At 39.4% G+C, this 21,664-nt stretch overlaps 1 protein-coding gene across 1 annotated transcript in view; it reads left to right on the forward strand.

Annotated features, from left to right (window-relative positions):
- The first annotated feature begins 3,021 nt into the window (after window positions 1–3,021).
- POU6F2 (POU class 6 homeobox 2) overlaps window positions 3,022–21,664 on the forward strand; it is a 452,047-nt gene continuing 433,404 nt past the window's right edge. The window contains exon 1 of the mRNA XM_046670683.1: window positions 3,022–3,123. Within this exon, the coding sequence (XP_046526639.1) occupies window positions 3,061–3,123 (63 nt within the window). The 5' untranslated portion in view covers window positions 3,022–3,060. The remainder of the gene's footprint in view (window positions 3,124–21,664) is intronic.

Here is a 21,664-nt window from a genome sequence, read left to right on the forward strand (position 1 = left end):
TGGTCTCACCAAATTCACTCTGTTACCCCCCACCCCTAACTTTCCTCTATAACCAGAAACATCTTTCAAAATTTCAGTGTGGGACTACACTGCTTAAAATATTCTCAGTGGCTTCACAGAGCTTCCGGCTAACGTAAAGACTCTTTGATACGACCCAAGACACCCTGTGTGCTCTGGTCTTTGCTCCAGCCTCTCCCTGCCTCACTGTGCTCCACACAAGGCATGGGGCTCTCGTTGAGCGCCTCCAAGAAGCCAGGCTCCTCTCCAGCTTTTGAACATTTCTTCTGCAGAGTATGGTCACCCCCATCACCCCTTTCTTGTTTTCTCCTAACATTCTTCCAATTTTAGTTTATTTCAAGGCAATTGCTTAGCGCAGGTTTGCTGACTCCCCTGTGCTCACACACACACACCCAAGACTAGGTCATTTCCTCTGGTGTAGGTTCTCATACTACTCTTTTGCTTTCCTCTATAGCTCTCAGTACAATTTAAAATTTTACGTTTCTGTGATTATTCAACGAATATCTGTCCAAACTACTACAACGTGAGATCCTTGGGGGACTACCTCTGTTTTGCTGTATCTCTAGCACTCAATAAAGTACCTGGCACATAGTACAGGCTCCATAAATATTTATTGGATGAGTCTGTACTTTATATATGGTGAGCATTATTCTGAATGTTACCTGACTTCCGGTTTCCTATGAAAAGTTCCATCTTGGCATTCAGAGCAGGTTCAAATGATGACCTTGTTCATCTTGGGCAGTTTTCTTTTTTTCAGTCTCATCTGTAAAATGGGAATAATTGTACCTGCCTCATTGAGTTTTTAGGTGGGTTTAGTGAGCTAATGTAACGTCCTGTCTGACCCAGTGCCTGGCTCACGGCTCCATCAGTGTTGGCTAGTAATGATTGTAATTAATTTAGGCCAGATGGCCACGTAAACAACCTGAGTGTAAGCAAACAGTTGTCCCTGTACCAAGGGGACCACTACAATTTGGAGAATGGAGCTTTAAAGGGGATGGATCTTCGGCTTCATCCTGCAACCTGGACACCCCCCGCCTCGGCCCCATGCCCGGGGAGGCGCCCAGGAAGCTCGATCTCTGGGGGAGGTTGAGCCTCCAGTGAGGCGGCAGCTGGTGGACACCCGGGCTGCGCTCCGGAGGTGCGGGGCGGCGGCGCAGCCCAGGCTCGCCCCAGCCCGCCGCCGGCTCGGTCGCGGTCCCGGTGCGGGAGGGCGCGGGGGGGCGGGCGCGGGGCTCGCGCGCGCCGAGTGGTGGGATCGCGGCGGGGGCCGCCTGGCCCGCCCCTCCTCCGCGGCTTTCCGGGTCCAGCCACATCCGTGTCTGTCGGGTGTCTGCCTGGGCAGGGTCCCAGGACGGTCACGCCCGGAGCGGTCGCGCCCCACCAGCCCTCCGCGAGCCCGCGGGCTTCGGGCAGTTTTGGCACAGCCGGTTCCCGCGGCGCCTCGGCCGCCCCTGCGTCCCCTCCCCAGGCAGAGGAGGCGACAGACGCGCGCCAGCGTCCGGATCCGGGGGCACTGCAGAAACACCCGGTATGTCTGTGTCTCCAGGAGCACGGACAGGGTTTCACTGCCAACTGTGCATTTTAATCATGTTTGGGAGGACCGTCCCAGTCGTCAGTTCCCAGGAGGGCTGCCCAGTTGGTGCACGGTTTCTTTTCGTTTGGCGATGCAGATTTAAGTGTGTGTGTGTGTGTGTGTGTGTAAATCTGTTTATATTGTGGGGCAACTGTTAATGAGAAGTCCATGAGACTTCCATCCTTCGTTCTTTTCTCCTAAAGCTTCCTTTTAAAATGTTGAAAATTGTTTTTTTCCTTACTTGAAATTCTTTTTATTTCATTTTCAAGCGATGATACAATACAATGTTATAATATACATAATAGTACATATTCTGTGTTAAATATTTCTCATGACTTCTCTACCTCTCAAGCTTAACGTTAGTTTTGAACTTTGAAAAAGCCATCCCCACGTTAATAACGCAAAGTTTTTCTGTAGAAATTTTTTGAAAAGTTGCAGAGTATGCGACCTAATGAACTTAAGTTTAAAAAGTGGACAAATGCGAACGTTAGTAACTCCACAAAGCCACCAAATTAATGGATACTACTTATGGTTTTGGATTTTCAAAGACCTGCTTTGCAATACCTGTCAGATTGTCCTTAGGATCAGGTTCTGATCTTAATCCTGAAAGGGTTAAACCGCTACCAGGTTATGTTGAGGTCACTCTTACAACGCTGACCCGGAATGTGTCAACAGTCTGTCCTGGAGTGTGGGGGACCAAACAGCTTAAATTAAATGAAAAAAAGTTGAAATATTTGTCATCAAACTAGTAAACCTTTAACCTTTTAGAAGATGAAAAGTTTAGTAACTACTGTTTACACACTTTGAATATTTCATGTTTGAGTGGGCCTCACAGTTTACACAAATGATTGTATATATCTGTTTACAATCAACAAATATCAGGGTGTCTGTGTTAAGCGACAGTTAACATTTCGAGCTTTTCTGTAAAGGTGATGTTATAAAAAACTACAGAGATTACTGCCTATTGTCAAAAGGTCATTTAGAGAATCTGAAAATAAAATCATTAGGGACAGCTTAAGAGAAGTAGGGTAGTGAATTATAATTGAAAAAAATTTATATGGTGGGTGGAAATCAAAGTCGCAATTAGCACGTGAAATAGTTAATTTTGTTTTTGTTTTTGTCCTAAACATAGATTTCTAGAGCATTAAAAAAATCCTCTTAGGTTTGTTAAACCTTTAGCAGAAGATTACAGCCCATGTTTTGTCGTTGGTGAATAGCTGTTTGTCTCACTTTATTTACTTGGTATTGGGTATTTGTCAATGTCATTTCATATCTACAGAAAATTCTTACGCTCTATGGAGGTAGTGAATGTGTGTGTGCGTGTCTGCCGGAGGTCACATGACGGTTTCATCCTATTTGGTGGAGCAGCTTGACTTTTTTTCCCCTTGCTTTTGGTGATGGTTGTGAGTGCGGAAGTTGATTGACAGATGCATGCCAGAAACCCCCATTCTCCTTTTCAAAGACAACATATGATGGATTGCGGTCTCTCAGCCCAGCAGGACACGGGGACCATGCAAGCTGTAATTGGTCAGGTATGGAGTCAGCCATTTCTCAACTCCCCTTTTTTCCACAAGGGTCTCACCATATGATTCACATAATTCATATTTACAGTACCATCTTTCTATCTGTATCTTCAGCTACCTGCCAGCGTAGTGCTGAAGTGCGGAAGGGAAAAGGCACCCATTAAATCTAGCCAGGAAACCTCAGCTTACAACTTCAGTGTGCCGCTTAAAAACCCAAACTAAACCACAGAAAGAATCGAAAAACGAATCTAATTTAGAATTTGGTCTGAATGTTTCAAAAAAAATCTATGTCTAAGAATTTATTTTCTGTTGAGATTGTGATCCTTGGAAGAAATAAAGTGTGAGAAGAGAATAAAGTGTTGTGTCTCCTAGGCAGTAGGTAAAATTTTTCTGTTCAATATTTTTATTTTCACTGTACTCTCTCTCGCTTGCTCTCTATATGGAAAATAGAAAGATATAAATACACGTGCCTTTACTTCTAACCCAGATAATGTGTGACTGAGCCTGGTAAATGTAGTAGTGGTCTTGGCTGCTGCAGAGGGGCAGGCTGCAAATTAAACACTGCCACAATCTGAAAGGTCCAGGTGGTCTGCTCGCGATTCCTAATGCAATCCAGCACAACAGCTTTAATAAACAGCTCTATTTAGTTCCTCCTTGTATCCAGGGAGGTGAACTGGTCTGGGGCTGCTGTGATGAAATGCCAGAAGAATATTTCTCAGAGGCCTCACAAGCTGATTTTTAGAGCTTTCCCGTTCTGTCGTCTTTGTCTTCCAAATGGGTCAGTGAGTCTCGCTTTCTGTTTGGTGCTTTTTGTTAAATCCGTCGTGTCTGTTTGTGTTTAAATGTTTGCGTTGTAAGCTAAATCAGAAGAGAAAAGGATCATTGTATTTTCATTTGCCTTCAAATAACTGAAGTGGTGAAAGGAATGATAGTGCCCTGCTGCAGAGGGAGGGTAATTTTTCTGACTGTGATGGGGGTGGGGTAAGGAAAAAGGGAATATATATGGTTTCTTTCTTTTTTTTTGTAATGTATTTTTGACCAAAATTTTTCTAAGTGAACCTTGCTGACTTATGAACTGTTAACTCATAAATCAGAATATGGTTACGAATATTGATAAACTCCTGAAAGTTTTTTTTTTTTTTGCACACTTTCCAATCAAGACAGGCTGGTGAGGTGATGACATAAAATTTGTTCGCTGTATGTTAATAGCGTGGTGGAAAATATACCATCTTATTCTGTTTTCAACAAAATTATAGCAGAGCACTTCAGGGTTCTGAAAGCACATGGTTTATTAATACCAGCATGCTTCATAATGTATTTTTAGATGGAAAATGTCAGCTATATAATACTATGTTTCCACAGGCTCACGCTATTTTAAAAGCAGTAGATATCTATTTGAACAGAACAGTATTTTTTAAAACTTTCAAGTTGGTTTTTCTTATACAGATATATATAAAGTGAAGTCTGCAGGCATGTATTTGTCAGGAGAAAATATGTAAGGACTGATTTTCTATATTGTTAATACCCATTTCAGTGTAAGTGTTCTCTGATAAGCAAAGAAGCGTATGAAATAGAGCTAAAAGAATTGTGGCGTATAGAATTAAATAAATACCCGTTCAGAAAGATGACCTTTTTGCGTATAAATAAAAATTGAGCTCCTGAAAACTCTCTTGACCTGTTTAATAAAACTTTTCTTAGGTTGCAAGCATGTTCTGTCTCCCGTATGTCACAGTATTTCCTTAATACTGTGCAAAATTACAGTGTTTCAGTTCCAAATAAGAGACAGGATTTCCTTTTGTATGTATTTCTCTTCCTTGGGAAAAGAAAGCTTGGTGAAAAAACAGGGTAAATACTTCTAGTTTGTTATTCAGTATTGTTTATTGGAAATAATTACAAAAGTATATGCTTTTAAAAGGTTCCAGTATACACTTTAAAAAAGGAACTGGTATACGCTTTATAGACACCAGACGTAACTTCTAATTTGTCAGGATTTAAAATTGGTTGTTGTTATTACATAGCTCTGTGTTTTGTGTGTACTCTAAGCAATTTTTAAAGGCTGAGCATGTCTAGGAACTATATATGTTAATGACTTGTTATGAATACTTTGTAAATAGTTGTGTCAAAGTAGCCACATGTTTCCGGAAGATTTCATTTCTCATAAATTATTTGTTTAAAAACTCAGATACTTATGTCAAGCAAATAAATTATAAAAACAATTGTCCTGAAGGTTGTAAAATCTTCTGTATGAAAACTGTATTAAATCTTCTGTATTAAAACAAACTAAAATCCTTATTTTTTTTTAAATTGAAACACTAAGTATTCAAAAGGAAAGAAAAATAGCACATTGTCTCATAAGCATGCCATAAAAGTTGGAAAACCTAAATGAAACCTCTATCTATATAAAAAGAAAGATGACATACACATTTGAAATGATTTTCTTTTAATTTTTATGGCACAGATAACAATATTTACTTAAACGACTGTCACTAGCAATAAGGACAAGAATGTGAAAATAATTTTTATTGCTTTTCAGTCACTCATAACCAGAAAGAGATGGTTTCTTTTTCAGCTCTTGATTTCAATATCATCTTATACCTACTCAGCAGGTGTGATCAGTGCCATTTGATAATGCAAATGTTTGTGTGTGTTTCTTCTCAAATACGTGTTGAAATAATAATAATTTTCGTCCTTTTTTTTTCTGTTCTGAGTTCTGTTCCTAAATGGCTTTGGTTTGGAGGAGCAAATAACCAGTTTGCAATGATATTTTCCATTCTGAAGAGGGAAAGATTCCCATGAAATATGATCTTTAGGTTTTTTCATTCATCTCTAGGATCAAATATCCAGTTGCTTCCACTGGAGAGAAGGGTAGACTTCTCTGCCTTGCTGGCCATGATCCAGCTGGGGAGAGCGTACTGGCTTCATGGAGCACATTATTGCTCTTATATGCCTTTCCCCCAGGAGTTTCCCTCCCCCAAGCAAGCAATTAAGCAGTCTAGTACCTAAGAACAAATTCCCTGCCTAGTGTATCAAGATCCAGACACTTGATTCATTCGCATAGGTTTTGGAAATCAACCAGATTTTTGATAGTTATCTGTAGCAAGCTTCCTAACCCTTTGAACCATAGGATGGCTTGATACCTTCAGATAATTTTCAGATCAAGTCAAACTACACAGTTATGCAGCTTCTGAGCCATGGGGTTGAGTATCATTTGAAAATGAAGGCTTGCATTTCCACCTCTCGTGGTCATTCAGTGTTTACTGCATCTTTTCTTTTTTGCAGACCTGAGCTGTGAGTGACAGATTAGTTCATCAGTATTACAGACGTCCTGTTTTTATTTTTTTTCCCTCATCTCATGCAGACGGGTCACTGTGTCCAATCCTCCTTCTGGCACCGCCGTCCCCAGAGGACACTTGGCCAACCTGCCATCTTGATGCGCTGCAGGCCTGAGCGTCCAGGCTGGCTGCATGTTTCTATATACTGACTTCTGCAAATATTACAGAACAGAGGATATTAAATTAGTTGTTAATAAAAACAACAGATGAAGCAAATTAGAGAAAAATACTTATCAAGCATATCTAAGAGTTTGCTAGGAATGGGGGAGACATAGCCGGATGAAATGCCCATGGGTGCGCATCCAGTTGACATGCTGAGGTACAAACAGAGGAGCAAAGAAAACATTTAACGGCTTTATAAGCGCAATCAAAACCTTTTGCAATTTTCCTTACCAGTAAAATGGGTCTTTTTTTTCAAGATGGATTTAGATAATTTAAAGTGTTGGAAAGTGGCACATTAGGAAGCATTGCGGTTATCGGAGACAGGGCTCAGTGTGTGTGCTGTGCGATGGCTCCCAATGGGAGGGCGGGTAGCTCGGGGCATTTGGTTTAACAGTGTCTCAGTGCATGTTTTCTCATATGAAGATTTTAAAACACAAAAACGTTTTTTTTTGTTTTGGTATTTAAACAATTTTATATGTGAGTTTGTTTATACTCCCCCTTATTCTAGAAAGTATTTACTGTGGCTTTAAGAACAACGTGCTTACTTAGGGCATACTCAAGCTGACGTGAAATGGAGGTGGCCTAGGGAGGAGGGACCCCGGCAGTGTGTAAATAACACACTTGCTGATTGTTTTCTGTCCATTTAGACTGATTTTCATGCCCTTTATATAACAAATAAACTTTGGGGCTACCCAACCCTGTTTTTCACACCCCAAGCATAACTTGCGTATACTCCAAAAAGTCTCTTTTATATGTGTGAATGCCCTTTTTTTCAAATTGACATATCACTTTAGCAAATTTATATATTTTGGGGATTTGAAATTATTGTCGTTTGGATTTAATTGAGAATACTTTTTTCAGGGTCTTATAGCTGAATAGTATACTAGAAAAATACAATGAATTAGAGATTTTTCTTTCTGAGCACAAAATGGTGCTAATATTCTCTTTGTAAGTGCAGGACTCATCAATTGAGTTTGTACTACGTATTTCTAATTGACCTTGAATTATACTTCACTCAATACTCCACTTATACTTAAAGGAAAGTTGATGTTAACCTTTTATATTCTATCAGATGAGCTCAATTTTCATTGCCTCTAAAAATTTTTTAAAGTGAAGTTCAGTCTGTTACCGGAGCCTGTTTAAATTATGAAACCAAATTTGTCCATTAAAGTAAAATTTATCTATATAATAATAATACTATACAATAATGTTGAATGTAATACTAAACAACGAGCACGTGGAATCTGGTCTTGACACCGAATTTTCTTTTCTGTTTCTAAGGTCGGTTAATGAAACTCTATGTACTATTCAAGTATCATTTCACTGCTTAGGAATGGAAAGCTTTTGGGTTCCCATTTCTAGAATATGGAGAGACGGTGCTGCAGCACTTAAGATATGAATGCTTATGAAAGAAAGTTCGACTGTAATGTGTTTCCTTTACGTAAAAATCTATACCACTTGTTCCAGAGGTCAGTGAAAAAAGATACTCCTTTATGGTCTTGCTGTGTGAACTGCGTTTTATCAAATGGTTGAAACAAATCTCTCTTTTCATCTTTCTTGTTTACCAAAATTAGAACTTAGCTAACATGTCCTCAAATATTGAAAAACTCCACTTTTTAATTGTGCTGGGATATTGTATAAGCTGTTGCTTTTGAAAAAAAATACTTAAGTGGAAAATAAAATTGTGAAATAAAGTGCAAATATAAAAGGATCAGACCTGGAGAAACAATGCACAGAAAGAGAAATACGGATTAAAATTTGAACACTAAAAGAAAATCCAAGTTACACAACTTTTAAATTAATTTGTATTTTGTGGCCTAACTTTTACTTGGGAGATAGTAATAACTACCCTACGTGCAATTTCAAACCTGAATTTATATATTTATCTTTATGTTCTTCTTTTTCTCCCTTCCTTCTTTCTTTTTTTTTTTTTTTGGTAGATGAAGTGTGTGTCCAATGAAATAAATTACTGAGTCAAGCCTTGTTCTGGGATCACAATGTCAATTACTCTGTTGGGCCATATTGTCTTGAGATGGTCCAAAATTGTAATCAAAATCTGTACCAATTTTGCTTTTTAGACATTTCTTCGGAATCTTCGATTGAAGAAGGGGTTGTGAGAGACTCACATTTTATTAAGATTCATTTTTATTTCTATTATTTTCTTGTTCCTCTCAACTCTGCAACATGAGCCGATTATGGTGAAAATTGCCTAATTTTTATTTGATAGATTCCTTCTGGGATTGCCCTATGCTGTGTTCTTCTCTTTGCCCAGCTAGGTATGACCATATTATTGTTATTTTGGGGCTACCACTTCTCCTAAATAAGAAACACTTGTATGGAAGTAGCAGCGAAATAATTGAAGACATTTGTGATTATTTATATTAAAGACAATTCTCTAGGTTTTAAAACATTTTATTTTCCAAGCTCGCTGGTGTGGGAAAATAGCTTTTTGTTTTATCACTAGTTTTAAAACCCCCATGATATGAAGGACTCTTTCTCCAAAGGACAGAGATGAGCTGTTGATTCTTGGTACTGATGCCGGGTGAACTGTAGCCCTATTACCTTCGGCAGTGTTTTTCTAACCAAAAGAACAAAAAAAATAATAATTAGGATGAACAGAATATTCTAAATTTCACCTGTTTTCAGTTTCTTCCCCCGTCCACCCCAACCCCCTGCCCAGGGAGTGGATAATTCCAGTGGGAAGAGATTCCCATACAGTTTCCAGCTGGCACCTCCTAAGGTCAAAGATAAAAATAAATGTGTTGACACCTTGAATGAAAAGGAAATACTTACTCAAACGCGTTGCTCTGGTATTTTGCAGTCTTCCTTCACTGTCATTTCTCCATCAGCTTTTCTTCTCTTTCCCACTGTAATCCAGAGTCAGTGTGATGAGTAATAAGTGGAAAGTGAATCCTTGAGGGCTGCCCAGACGGCAAAGGGCGCTGGAAAGAGAGACAGACAGCAGCAAAACAAAGCAGAAAACTCACCCAAACGCTTGCCTCGGTAGTTAATCTTTTTGTTAAGTTATTTTGTATGCTTGCTTCAGCTCACCTGGCGATTTTAGATCACACAATTCTGCAGGGAAACGAGACTTGAGGAGGGGACAGTGGAAAAACAAAGCCGAAAGGGAAAAAGAAAAAGCTTCGCACTTGTGCCATGGAACATGAATTTCAAAATTAAGGAACGCTTTATTTTTGGAGCTTTTAACAAGAGTTTAACCAGTGCTTGGGTGCTGTGAAATAGCAGCCTTGCTAAAATGGATGTTTCTGGTAGTTAATATGATGCCGACTCTGTTTGCATATTTTATGACTTTGACTTTTTGTGAATAATTAGAAACTATTTTAAAAAGAAAATATCCATCCCTTACACCTCAAAGCTTAAAGAAACAGATATACTTAAAAAAATTAAATACCTGGTTAAATGGTGATTTTAGCATCGATCCAAAGAACTCAAGTAAACTCGTCTTTAGAAGAACAAAGTGCATCGTTTATAGACAGCTGGATTTTCAGTGCAGAATTTATATACAGATTTTTTTTTAAAAATGAAATATTTATTGTTGAGAGTGTGGGGCAAATATTGCACAAAGACAGAAGCATGGACACGAGAAACCCTAGTTGATATTGATGATATATGGAAAAAAAAGGTAGCTATTTCTCAGATCTTCACTTGTATTCCTCCAAAATTGAAGGCCAGCGTGGGAGAGCAGGCAGCAAAACACATAAGGCGAGGCTCAGCAGGCCAAACTTGCTTCAGATGGAGCTAGCAAATTTTCTAAGCCCTAAATAACACTAGCAAACAAGGCGCTTTCAACCTTTTGGAGAAGAGATTGAGAGTTGGGACAAATGTAAAATGCCGCTTAATGTGCACGAATAAGGCCAAGAACATCGGGATCATTTCACTCAGTGTCACTCCCGATGATTCATCATTATGGCCAGGGCAAACTGTGGGCTCTGGGCTGAAACCATTTTATCCTTTTTTTTTCTTTTTTTTGAAAAACAGAATGTTCCAGCTTGGATCTTATATCCTTAGGGTTACAATATTGAATTCTGAATCAGGAAACTTAATCTTGCAGCCAGATTTGACAAGATGCTGGTTGAATGGTAGGCAGAAGTGATGATTGTGGGATGAAATGCCCCAGGTCAAGATTTGGGAAAATAAGAGATTTTGTGGAAATTTGGCTGATATAAGGACCCCAAATTTGAAAATTTCTCACTGTTCATATCAGCAGATAGTGTTCAAGGGTCTAAAAAGCAGATCATTGCTGTGTTCATTTTCTCTGTTTCAAATCTTTCTTTAACAGAGTGACTTTTTACACATTCCTGGTGTATTTCTATCGTCGCTAATATAAAAGGTGTTTGTAGTAATATTCAAAAAGTTTCTGGGAACAAAGGATAACATTGTTGCTCAAATGCAAGACAATCATACTTTATTTATTGGCAAGATGTTAATACTAAATTCAGTAACTAAAGTTCTTTCTTTTTTGAAAACTTCTTCCCTTTGTAAATGAACCCATGTCTAGGTTTCCAGGGACCAAAGAATTTAGAGTAAAAATGAAAATGAGGCAATCGAATTGGTTAAAACAGACAGTCATGCCTTGGACTTTTTAGGAATACTTGATTATTTAACATGTAACAATCTAAAAATATTTTAACTCTGTTTTCAATTTTAATACATGAAAAAATTATGGTAGATGTTTACTTAAAATACTTGTCCTCTCAAGTAAGTTGATCTTGAGGGTGGAGAAATACTTTGCAGCTTCTGGAAATCAAGATTATTGTAGAAAAGTGAGTACATAGTTATCACTCTACTGCAGAGGATGGTTATTGTACTTATTTCCTTCCCAAAACTAGGGCACTTGGTTTTGCCTTGTACTGCAAGTTTCATAGCTAATTTCTACAAGTGCTGAAACGTATCAACTGGGATTGTTTCTTCTCTTTCTACCATTATCTATCAAATAGAATTTTATTTTACTTTTTTTTTTTTTGAGGAAGATTAGCCCTGAGCTAACTACTGCCAGTCCTCCTCTTGTTTGCTGAGGAAGCCTGGCCCTGAGCTAACATCGTGCCCATCTTCCTCTATTTTATACGTGGGACGCCTACCACAGCATGGTGTGCCAAGCGGTGCCATGTCTGCACCCGGGATCCAAACCTGCGAACCCTGGGCCGCCAAGAAGTGGGACGAGCGAACTTAACTGCTGCGCCACCGGGCCGGCCCCTATCAAATAGAGTTTAAACAGCTAGTTCAGCCGGAGTGGTGAGCATGTGTAAAACCTATAGAATGTGAACACAGTTCTTATATGCATATGCTTGAGGCAAGTTACATAGTGGAATCCTATGAGTCTTTTAAAAATTATTATTAAACAAATTATAAAAGCAATGCATGCTTGTGACAAACAATTTTAACCACACAGGAGAGTATAAAGTGAAAAGTAAAGTGCCCCGTCATTCCACTTCCTACAAATAACCATCGTCAAGTTTCCTATATATCCTTCCAGAAATTTTCTATGTATGTATAAGCATAGAAAATCTTTATACAACCCAGGTAGATCCATCCTATACGTAGCCTTCTGCAACTTACTTTTGCATTTTAAAAACATATCTTGAACAGGTCGTAGTACTATGAATAGATCTGTTTCCTTCTCTGTAGTATTCCTTTCTATGGATAGTCAGTGGTTTGTTTAACAAGTTCTCTCCTGATGAGCATCCAGCTTTTAAAAAATAAGTTAGTTTCTGCAATGAGACTAACAAGTAGAGATGTTTCATTTCTCTTATCATAAAAATTTCCAGAATCTTCCAAATGGGGTTTACTTTACCAAAAGAACTCTTAGGTATTGTTTCCTAAGAGAAGGTGAAGTCTAATGTTAAAAGTGAAGGATAGCTTTACGCCACAAGAATAGATATTTATCATTTGTATATTGAACACTCAAACCAATTAAAATAGCAATAAAGATCACAATATTATATTTAGTAGCAAAGAAGTAAGGATAAGAGATAACGTAAGGATCTCAGTCAGATACGTTATGACTTTAAAACCTCTATATTTGTTCTAAGCCACCAACTCAGCTGAACAAAATGCATAACTTATTTTCTTTCATGGGCCTCGATTCTATTTATTAAGATAATTGACAGAGATGTATGTTTCCAATGCGTGATTCAGTTAGCATACCTGGATTAGTGAAAAAGAGACCAGAAGAAATTCATGGTAATTAACGTCAGCTAAGTTCTTGTTTTCTATATTTCATATTGTCAGGCCAATCCTTCAACCGTGATTCATAGGTTAAATAATGCAGTCAGGAGAAGGGCTGAATCAAAACCAATCAGACATAGCCCTTGAATTCAATTAATTCGGGCTTTTGATAAGGTAGGCAAAACATATACTACTTAAATATTTAAGAGAAAGTAACAAGTTAAGTTCTTCATTTCTTTTAGGATATGTCTCCGCTCATTCATCTTAACCACATCACTCCACAGATGCTAAGAAAGTGAAAGGGGTGGTAATGAAATCTTCTGTTTGTATAAGAGATGGAAGCGCGAGCGGACCGTGACATCTTTTACTGTACAGATCCCCAGAATGGGTTCCATGGAGCTGCCGGTTGGGTGGGTGTATGCTTTCTCCTTCTCTGCTCTTCCTTGCAAATGCCAGGACAAGGAACCTAGATAGGAAATGATAATGCTTCACTCATGGGTTTAAAAGTAGCTGGCTCCCTCACCTGAGACTCAAAACAGGCTCTCAAGAACAAATTGCATGGCATATCTTTGATGTTAACGCTCTCATTCGAAACCAGCAACTTTGAGAAGTAGGTGGAAATCCTTATTCCCATCTGTGGAAGTGGAAACTGGCTCAGGGAGGTCTTATTTAGAGCCATGTTGCTAGCAGTGAAGTGAGGTTTGAACCCAGACATTCCTTCTAAGGCTCCACTGTTTGTCTCTACACCAATTCTCAGCCTTGGCTGCCTTTTAGAACCACGTGAGGCAACCTGTGAAAATCTGCTGACGTGCAGGACCCATCCCCAGAAATTCTGATTCAGTTCATCTGGGTATTGGTATTTTTGAAAAGCCTTACAGGTGATTCTAATGCACTGTATCACAGTGCCTCTTAAATTGAACGAATGTTATTTTAAGTGATAAAAAATGAGGCAATGAAGATTAAGCAAGGTAATCCTTCCCCCCACCCCTCCAACGCACAGTGATAAATCTGCAGCAGAAGAATGGAGAGAATTTAGTCTGGTATTCACTGTGTGTGTGTGTGTTCAGTAGGAATCCTGTAAGCTTTGTTGAATATTGGAGATAATGTTTAATAACATTTTCCATCCAGAAAAGAGCTGGATATTTAGCCATCTTAAAAATAACAGCAACACTAATGATAATCTACCAATTAGTAAGCACTTCCCAGGTGCCAAGCACTTTACGAGCATCATTTAATCCTCACAACAGCTCTGTGAGGTAGGTACTGTTTTTATCTCCATTGTACTAACTAGCTGACTGAGGAAGAGGCACAAGGTCACCTGGACAGTAAGTGGCAAAGCTGGAATTTGACCTAAGGATATTGGAGGCCAGGGTGTAAATCCTTAATAATACGCAAAATCACAGAATTGTAACATGGCCCGAAACATTACCTGTGGGAAGTATTATTCTTAGTATAATCTTGATGAAGGCAGATTTCATTACAGAAATGCCTCCTGTTTCTCTCCTCTCTCCTCCCTGCCCTCCTCCGCCTTATCTTTCTTCTTCTTCTCTCTCTCTCTTTCCTCCTCCTCCTAAGAATCTGTTTCTTCATTTCCTATATAAGAATTTTATTGTTGCCATCATTACCTGCTATAATTGGGCTCTATGTGGTGATCTGGAAAATGATTCTTTTATAAAATGTAAAAAGAGAATAGATGGTGAGTGGAAGGATGGAAGAGCAAATTGATACTCTCTGGTAGGCTTCCATCAAAAGAGATGCTCGTAACCAAACAAGGAGTCACCCTGGCCTCAATTTCCTAGTACTCCATGAGGTATGCCTTCAGACACAACACATCTTACACAGTGTGGCCAGTAGGCACTGATCTGTATGTATGCAGAACAAGATTCCCATAGACAATTTCAGAGAAGGTTTGAAAATAAGTTTATATTTTATAATGTATAAAACAAGTTTATATTTTAAAATAGTCCTCACTATTTGAGATTAATAGCTACAGAAACACTTTTATCTTTTATCTCTTAACTGGTTAACATTCTATCACCTATCCTTCTATTTATCTATCATCCATCTCTCTATCATCTGTCTTTTAACTGATTAACATTCTTGCCTGCATTTGAAATCAGAGCGTTAAATTTTCAAGACGAGCTTGCTTTCTCTCTTCGTTCTTTGTAAAAACTCAACTAAATTCCAGCTGTGTGCCCTAGCACATCTAAACTGATTTTTATGAGCTAATTATATTGTCATAATTAAGGACTATGGTGATAGGCAATCGCTGATTCTACCAAGGAGTTATTTCTTAACTCAAATTTTGGAAAACCTTTAAATAATATTGTGGCATTCCTCCTATTTCAATTCCATTTTTTTGAAATCGAAGTAAATAAAGGGTATCTTTTATCCCGCTTAACTATTGTCAACTGAATTTCTTTCTCTCTACTGGCATTTTCAATATTTGTGGCTCTGGAGGCAGTAGTGCGGCTGAAAAAGAGAAATCTCTTCTCTTCCTAGTAGTTTGAAATTTTCACAAATTATAATTTTGTTTGTATTTGTGTGTGATGGATGTAGGACCAAGTAGGGTTTACTCTCAAATCTCTCTTTAACTTTTACATGTAATTCAGTTGGGTCAGAACTGATGGATATGTGGATAGGAAACAATATGATGATTCGGTGAAATGAATCACTATGATCTTCATCAAAGTACTTATGGCTCTGGAACATCAGATGTGAACATAACGCTTGGTAAGGACAGTGTTGTTGCCTGGAGCTTGGAATCCATTGTATGTCTTAGATCTTGGTTCATCACCTCTTCCACACCTGTATCCTTCCTCTCAATGAGTGCTCTGAGTCAAAAGGAGGAGACATCTTCATTGTTCAGACAGACAGGCTGAGTCTTGATAACGTCTCATGCAACAGCCCAGTCCTGTGGGGTTGAGCTTGTTGAGATGGAGTAAAAGCGAGGTGTGTATGCTAGAATTCAAGAGGGTAGACAAGGATATGAGTTGGAGATTTTGTGCATTAAGATTTTGAAGGTTTTCTTATCTATTCACACTCTCTTTCATCAGTATTTCTTGATGGTTTCGTTTCTTTCCAGTTGGCCTGAGTGTGTTGTAGAAACAGAATTTAAAAGGAGACATTGGAGCTGAGGGATAATGCTGCCTCCTGATTATTTGGTTAAAGTCAGCACATGAAGTTGACACCACATCACAACACGGGGGCTCAAATTATATTTTTGAGCAAATAAATGGAAAAGTGTGTTCCTGATCCACTAGCCGTTATTTAAGTTGCAAAAAAAATTATGATCGTATATTAAAAAATAAATAGGTGCCTCATGCCCTCCTTTCGTGTATGCTTTTGGGATTTCAAGGGGCACCGAACAAGATCTTTTCTGTAATTCCTGAGTTTACTTTCGCTTTATTGCTTACAGAGCTCATTGAAAAATGTGGCGTTACATCTGCAGCCAGATGGGCTTGCTAATTCCTCATGTCCCTACATTTTGGTCTTAAGACAGCCTAGCAAAAGACAGTTTGGGTCTGATGAAGGAAGCCATTTATGCAGGACATTTGCCTCCTCCTAGGAGTGGGGCAAAGAGGGAAAAGATCAAATTCCTGTATGGAAGTGGAAGACCATGGATATCGGACTCTGTCACTCACCAACGTGACACAGAATTTCTCCTCTACGGGGTGATAAGTCCATTCATGTGAAAACACATGGCTAGGGGATCAGAGCTCCTCCCACCACCCATGTTCTGGGCAATTCCTTTCAGCCTGTTTTTGACGAAATGGGTGATATCGGTGTCTCATTGAAGCCATTGTGAGACTGAGACTCCAAACAAAAGGGTTTGAATAAAATAAGGTTCTGGGCTTTTTGTATTTTCCTATTCCTCCTTCCTTTCTTCTTTCCTTCCTTCCTTCCTTCCATCTTTCTTTCTGTAAAATTGACCCATAATCATCTTAGAAATAGTTGAAGTGTTGAAAGAGTTACTAGAGGTTGTACAGACTGTTTCTCTTTATCCTCACCATCTTACTCTCTCCCCTTGTCCTCTGCCTCCCCTAACAACTCCTAATTCTTTCTAGAGACATATCCTGGCATGCAGCAGGTACTCAATAATTGCTTTAAAAATGATTCCTTCATTACAACTGTCACTCTAATTTGTATCTCAGTAGAATGTTCTTCTCAAGGTGTTTTAAGCCTTGAGGTGGCTTTGCTCTGTTTAGTCTCTTCTCAAGGATTTCATGAAAATATCCTTATATCTGTTTAGTGGTGAAAACAAATCTGTTCTCACACTTTGCCACCTCTAAAACGCATTCTTTAAAATATTGCTTTGGATGGAAAGACTGTTACTACTCACTTTAGCAATGTTTAATGCAATACAAATCAATTGACTGTAAATAATTCTTGTCTTTCTACAATCTGGGAAATGGATTATTCAAATCATGTTTTAAAATTTTTAACACAAAAGGCCACAGTGTAGCATGTTAAGTTGGCAGCTTTACGTGTACTTACAAATTGGAAAAAGTTAATGAATGAAAAATACAATGAAGAGATTATTTTGGTACCTGGAAACAATGGCATGAATTTAGGATCTACTCTAGCTGATTCTTGAATAAAACTTTTTCAAAATAGTGTATAAGTAAAGTTGTGTTAATGAGCTGTTTTATATGTCTGTGGGATAAGCAAATGGCAATATCTGAACATTTGACATTTAATTTTTTTCTTGGTTTTCCTGCTGAATTTTAAACATGATAATGAAGATATTATATACATTATATGTAGTATATGTAAGAATATATTCTTTTATATAAGATTATATATATTCTTATTTTAATGAAATAAGTACTGCTCTTCTGCATAATAAATTGAGGGAAAAGGATTATAGGCATAGTTAGAAAAAAAGAGAAGATTTTTTAGACTAGATCAGTAAAAAAATCGTGTTGTTTGATTTCGTTTATTTGGATGAGTGTCATGCGAAACAGTTATGAGTTTCGAGTTTCAAATTAGAATTCTGTGACGTTATAAAATGTGAAATGGTATCTAAAAAGAAAAGCATGAAAAAGGCAGGGATGCCTGAGGGCAAAATGGGGATTTTTCAGGGGCTGCAAGTTTAGGTTTATGATCCCAAAAACAACCTAAAGGAAAGTCTGCCTAGCATCTGAAATGAGACTGTGCAACATACAGTTTTTACACATATGTTTACTGTATGTTTTTGTACATACAGTCTGAAAAAACCAACTTTCCATGTAGGAAACCTTTATTTTTTTCTTCCCAGAAGAGTTCAAAGTTTGTGACCTCTGAAGTACTTCACGTTTGATCTGTCCACGTCGAATTCTTGGCAAGATGTGTCTAGTGCTCCGAGTGAGTTTCACAGCTTTGAGCTTTTTGGTAGGAAAAATCGTTCTCAGGGTTTGAGCTCGCCCTCTGGGGCAAAGTTTAGCTCCATTCATCCCTTAGTACCTTTTACAGCTCTTGGTAATATTCTTTTTTTTTTTTTTTTTGTCTCTTCTATAAGTGATTTTCCTGCTTGGCTGAGCAAACTCTTTGTCCACCTAAAATTCAAAGTATCTGAGGCTAATAAAAAGGCAAAACCGTCCATTTTGTTAGTGCCAACTCTTCTTCCTTATTCTCGATTCTCCTGTATTAATTGAGATGTGGATAAATATCATGTCATCCCTTCCTAAAAGGATGGGAACGCCAAGCTGCAGGAGCGCTCCACGGATGAGGCTGGCGGAGCAACAAGCTGGGAATAGGAAAAGCTAGAGAGGAGATGTGGAGGCTCTGCAAATAGAGGTCTGATGTGGTGGGGGTGTGAGGACTGGCACCCAGCAGGTCCCAGAAGAAGGAAGGGGATGGGAGGGAAGGGGACAAGGAAAAGGAGAACGAATTCTGCAGGTTCCAGAGGAGGAAGGAAGATGCAGTTACCAGGATCGGGATGCAGAGGGAGGGTTTGGGCATAGAAACAAGGTGGCTGCCTGATTATGAAATGCACAGGGGCAGAGCTGGACCAGAACGCTGCTATACCTGCGTGCTGTTTATAGTGCCCATGATGAGGATGTTAAACAGAGCTTGGGGCAGGCCTGAGCGTGAGGTGCTGGTCAGGGGCCCTCTGGATAAAGAAGATTGTGTGGTTAGAGAAATGGGCTGACTCCGTCTTCTTTTCCCTGTTGCTCAATTTTCTCCACTGCATTTGTTCATCCTCCTCGCTTCATGCCTCTACTCTGCTCCCTGGTCCTTCAATCCCCCTTCCAATTCATGCCGCCCTCAATCCCCAGATAAAACCTCACAACCTGCCGTTTTGATCTTGTCCCTCCTCTGCTCAGGCTCCTCTCCCCATGATGGTCTCTCTACCTAATGTGGTAATGTTTAAACTCTCCATAATCTGGCGCCATCTTTCCTTGTCCTGACTCCCAACAGTCCCCCACTGGCATGCTGACCCACTCAGATCTTCTTATGAAGCCCTTTAAAGGGATTCCCCAGAGGAAAACCCTGGAAAGCAGTGAGCCAACAGTAACTACATTAGCCACAGAATCTGAAGCCCAGTGCTTAATTGCTGAGGTTCCTTATCTGTCATTCACTGTGTAGCATCTTGATGCCTTTTGTGCCTCAATAGCTTGTGTTTAAAACGGGATCAAAAATACTGAGTTGCTTCCAAGAGATTCCTTGGGATTTCATGAATATCTGTCTGTTCTGTGTCTTGACCTACTATTAGAACTGTACAAACCAGGGCAATTTAATTAGAAAACTGATAATACTAAAACTGAAGTGATTTTTTTCACACCCAAATATTAAAATATTGGTAAAGAAACTGACTTCCAAGAATTTCGCCTCTGAAACTTGTCTCTTTCCCTGGGCTGTCTATCTAGCGTTTGCTTCTCCCGCGTCCTCAAGGCAATATTGCTAAGTGGTTAAGAGAGAGAGCTGGAGGTCAGAACCAGTCTTGGAGTATCAGGCCATCACCTTTTATGCCTTGCTTTTATAAACCTTGGGCAACTTACTTGGCCTCTCTGTGCCTTAGTTTCTTGAACAGTGCAGTGGGAGTGATAAAAATGGCCACCTCAGAGGGTTGCTGTGAGGATTAAATCAGATAACTTGTATACAGAATGAAGCATAGTGCCTGGCACACAGAAAACCCTACTGTGCATTCACATTTTTAGGATCATCATCATTCACCTCTTCCTGGTCCTCCTTCCCACTCTGGCTCCCTCCTTATGTGAATTTCCTTGTAGGAGAGCTGGAAGGGCTCCTCCACCATTGCCTTTCGTGTGTGATAGTGTTGACCACACCTCCTGAAGCTCCTTAGTGGCTTGGCTATCTTGACCCTAACCATCTACTCCTAGTTTTCTTATGTTCTTCTATTTAACTTGCAGCTGCTTCTTTCTTCTCTCCAGAGACAAGGCATCCCCAGGTTCACTCCCGGGTTCTCTTCTACATTCCCACCAACTTCAGTAACTTTCACTATCATTTCTCTGCGTATCTACTCTCTAATCCATTTCCAGTCCTGACCACTTTTTTTTCTGCATCTACCTAGATATTTGGCTTTCCCCTCACAAGCATCATGTTGGAGCCTAAAGACATCCTTACGACAAACCCGTTCTGCCTTAAAGAACAGTGATTTGCACTTATTGAGCTGTTAATACGAGCCACACCCTGTTCTCAGAACTTTACATGCATATCAGTCTCAGCACAAGTAAGTGGCAGAGTTGGGATTCAAACTCTGGCAGCAGTGACTCTATAATTTACACCTCTTGACTTGCTTATTTCTGCAAAGGATGTTACAGCATTCCATTCACCTCAGCTGGGAACCTCAGTCATCTTAGCTTCTCCCTTATCCTTGCCTCCCATGTTTAAGGAATGGACAGTGCTCATGGAATCTACCCAGGCTGAAAATCTTGTTGTCCATTCTTGCTCCTACCCTCCCTTTTAGACTTTTGTTCCTCTTGCCTGGACTGGGCCTTCTAGTTTTCCTGTTCCCACGTTTCCTGTACATAAGTGACCTCCAAACATTTTTATTTTCAAACAAATTTTACATAAAAGCCCCAAATGCAGAGCAGATAGTTTCATGGGATACATAGCAAGCCATCGGGAGATCTGAACATGGATAAATAAACATAGACATGCTCTGTAAAGTATTTTTAATGCAAGGAGAATGTTAGGAGCTGTAAGCAGTAAACATTTTTTGGTGTCAATTATGCTAGTTGTTTTAAGGGTAAGTTGGAAGAGGGCAGGGGAAGAAAGGGTAGACCACCATGTTAAACTTAAAGACTTTGCAGTGGAAAGCCCAGAAATGGGCATGAGAGTGTTAGCTTTAGGAGATGATGCTGGAGTTGAAGGAGTGGGCATTTGGGTGTAGATTCTACTAGCATTTCCACTTTACAGGCTTCTCCACATGACATTGGAAGAATATTCTGGACATTTTCCACTGTGTGGCTACAAAGGAAGGAATTCCCCATTCCTTTCTAGAACTGTAAGGTCCCAGTGGATGTATTATTTCCTCATAAGCTACTTGAGGCAGGGGCCGTATTTTCCCACGGCCTCTGGCACGATGCTTTACACATAGTAGGCGCTCAGTAAAGATTTGTGCAGGTATGAATGCATATAGTTTCCATAAGGGTGTGATCCAAAGCTCTTCGGGTGATCCTTCCTCCATTTTTATTGCCATTCTGAGCTCACAGCTCCCACAGCAACAATAACTCATACCCCTCAAGCATACGGGGTATTTAGTATTTCCGTATGTGGTGTCAACTTTCATGTCATAATATGCTATATATGTAACTGGTTGAGTTATGGTTGTTTGGGGAACCACAGGCTTTTTTCTATCTAAAATAAGCCCTGGTTAGCCATCCTAGTCTACGCAGAGGTAAATTCACTGTACCACCTTTTCA

The sequence above is a fragment of the Equus quagga genome, chromosome 8 (assembly GCF_021613505.1).
Source record: "Equus quagga isolate Etosha38 chromosome 8, UCLA_HA_Equagga_1.0, whole genome shotgun sequence".
Lineage (NCBI taxonomy): Eukaryota > Metazoa > Chordata > Mammalia > Perissodactyla > Equidae > Equus > Equus quagga.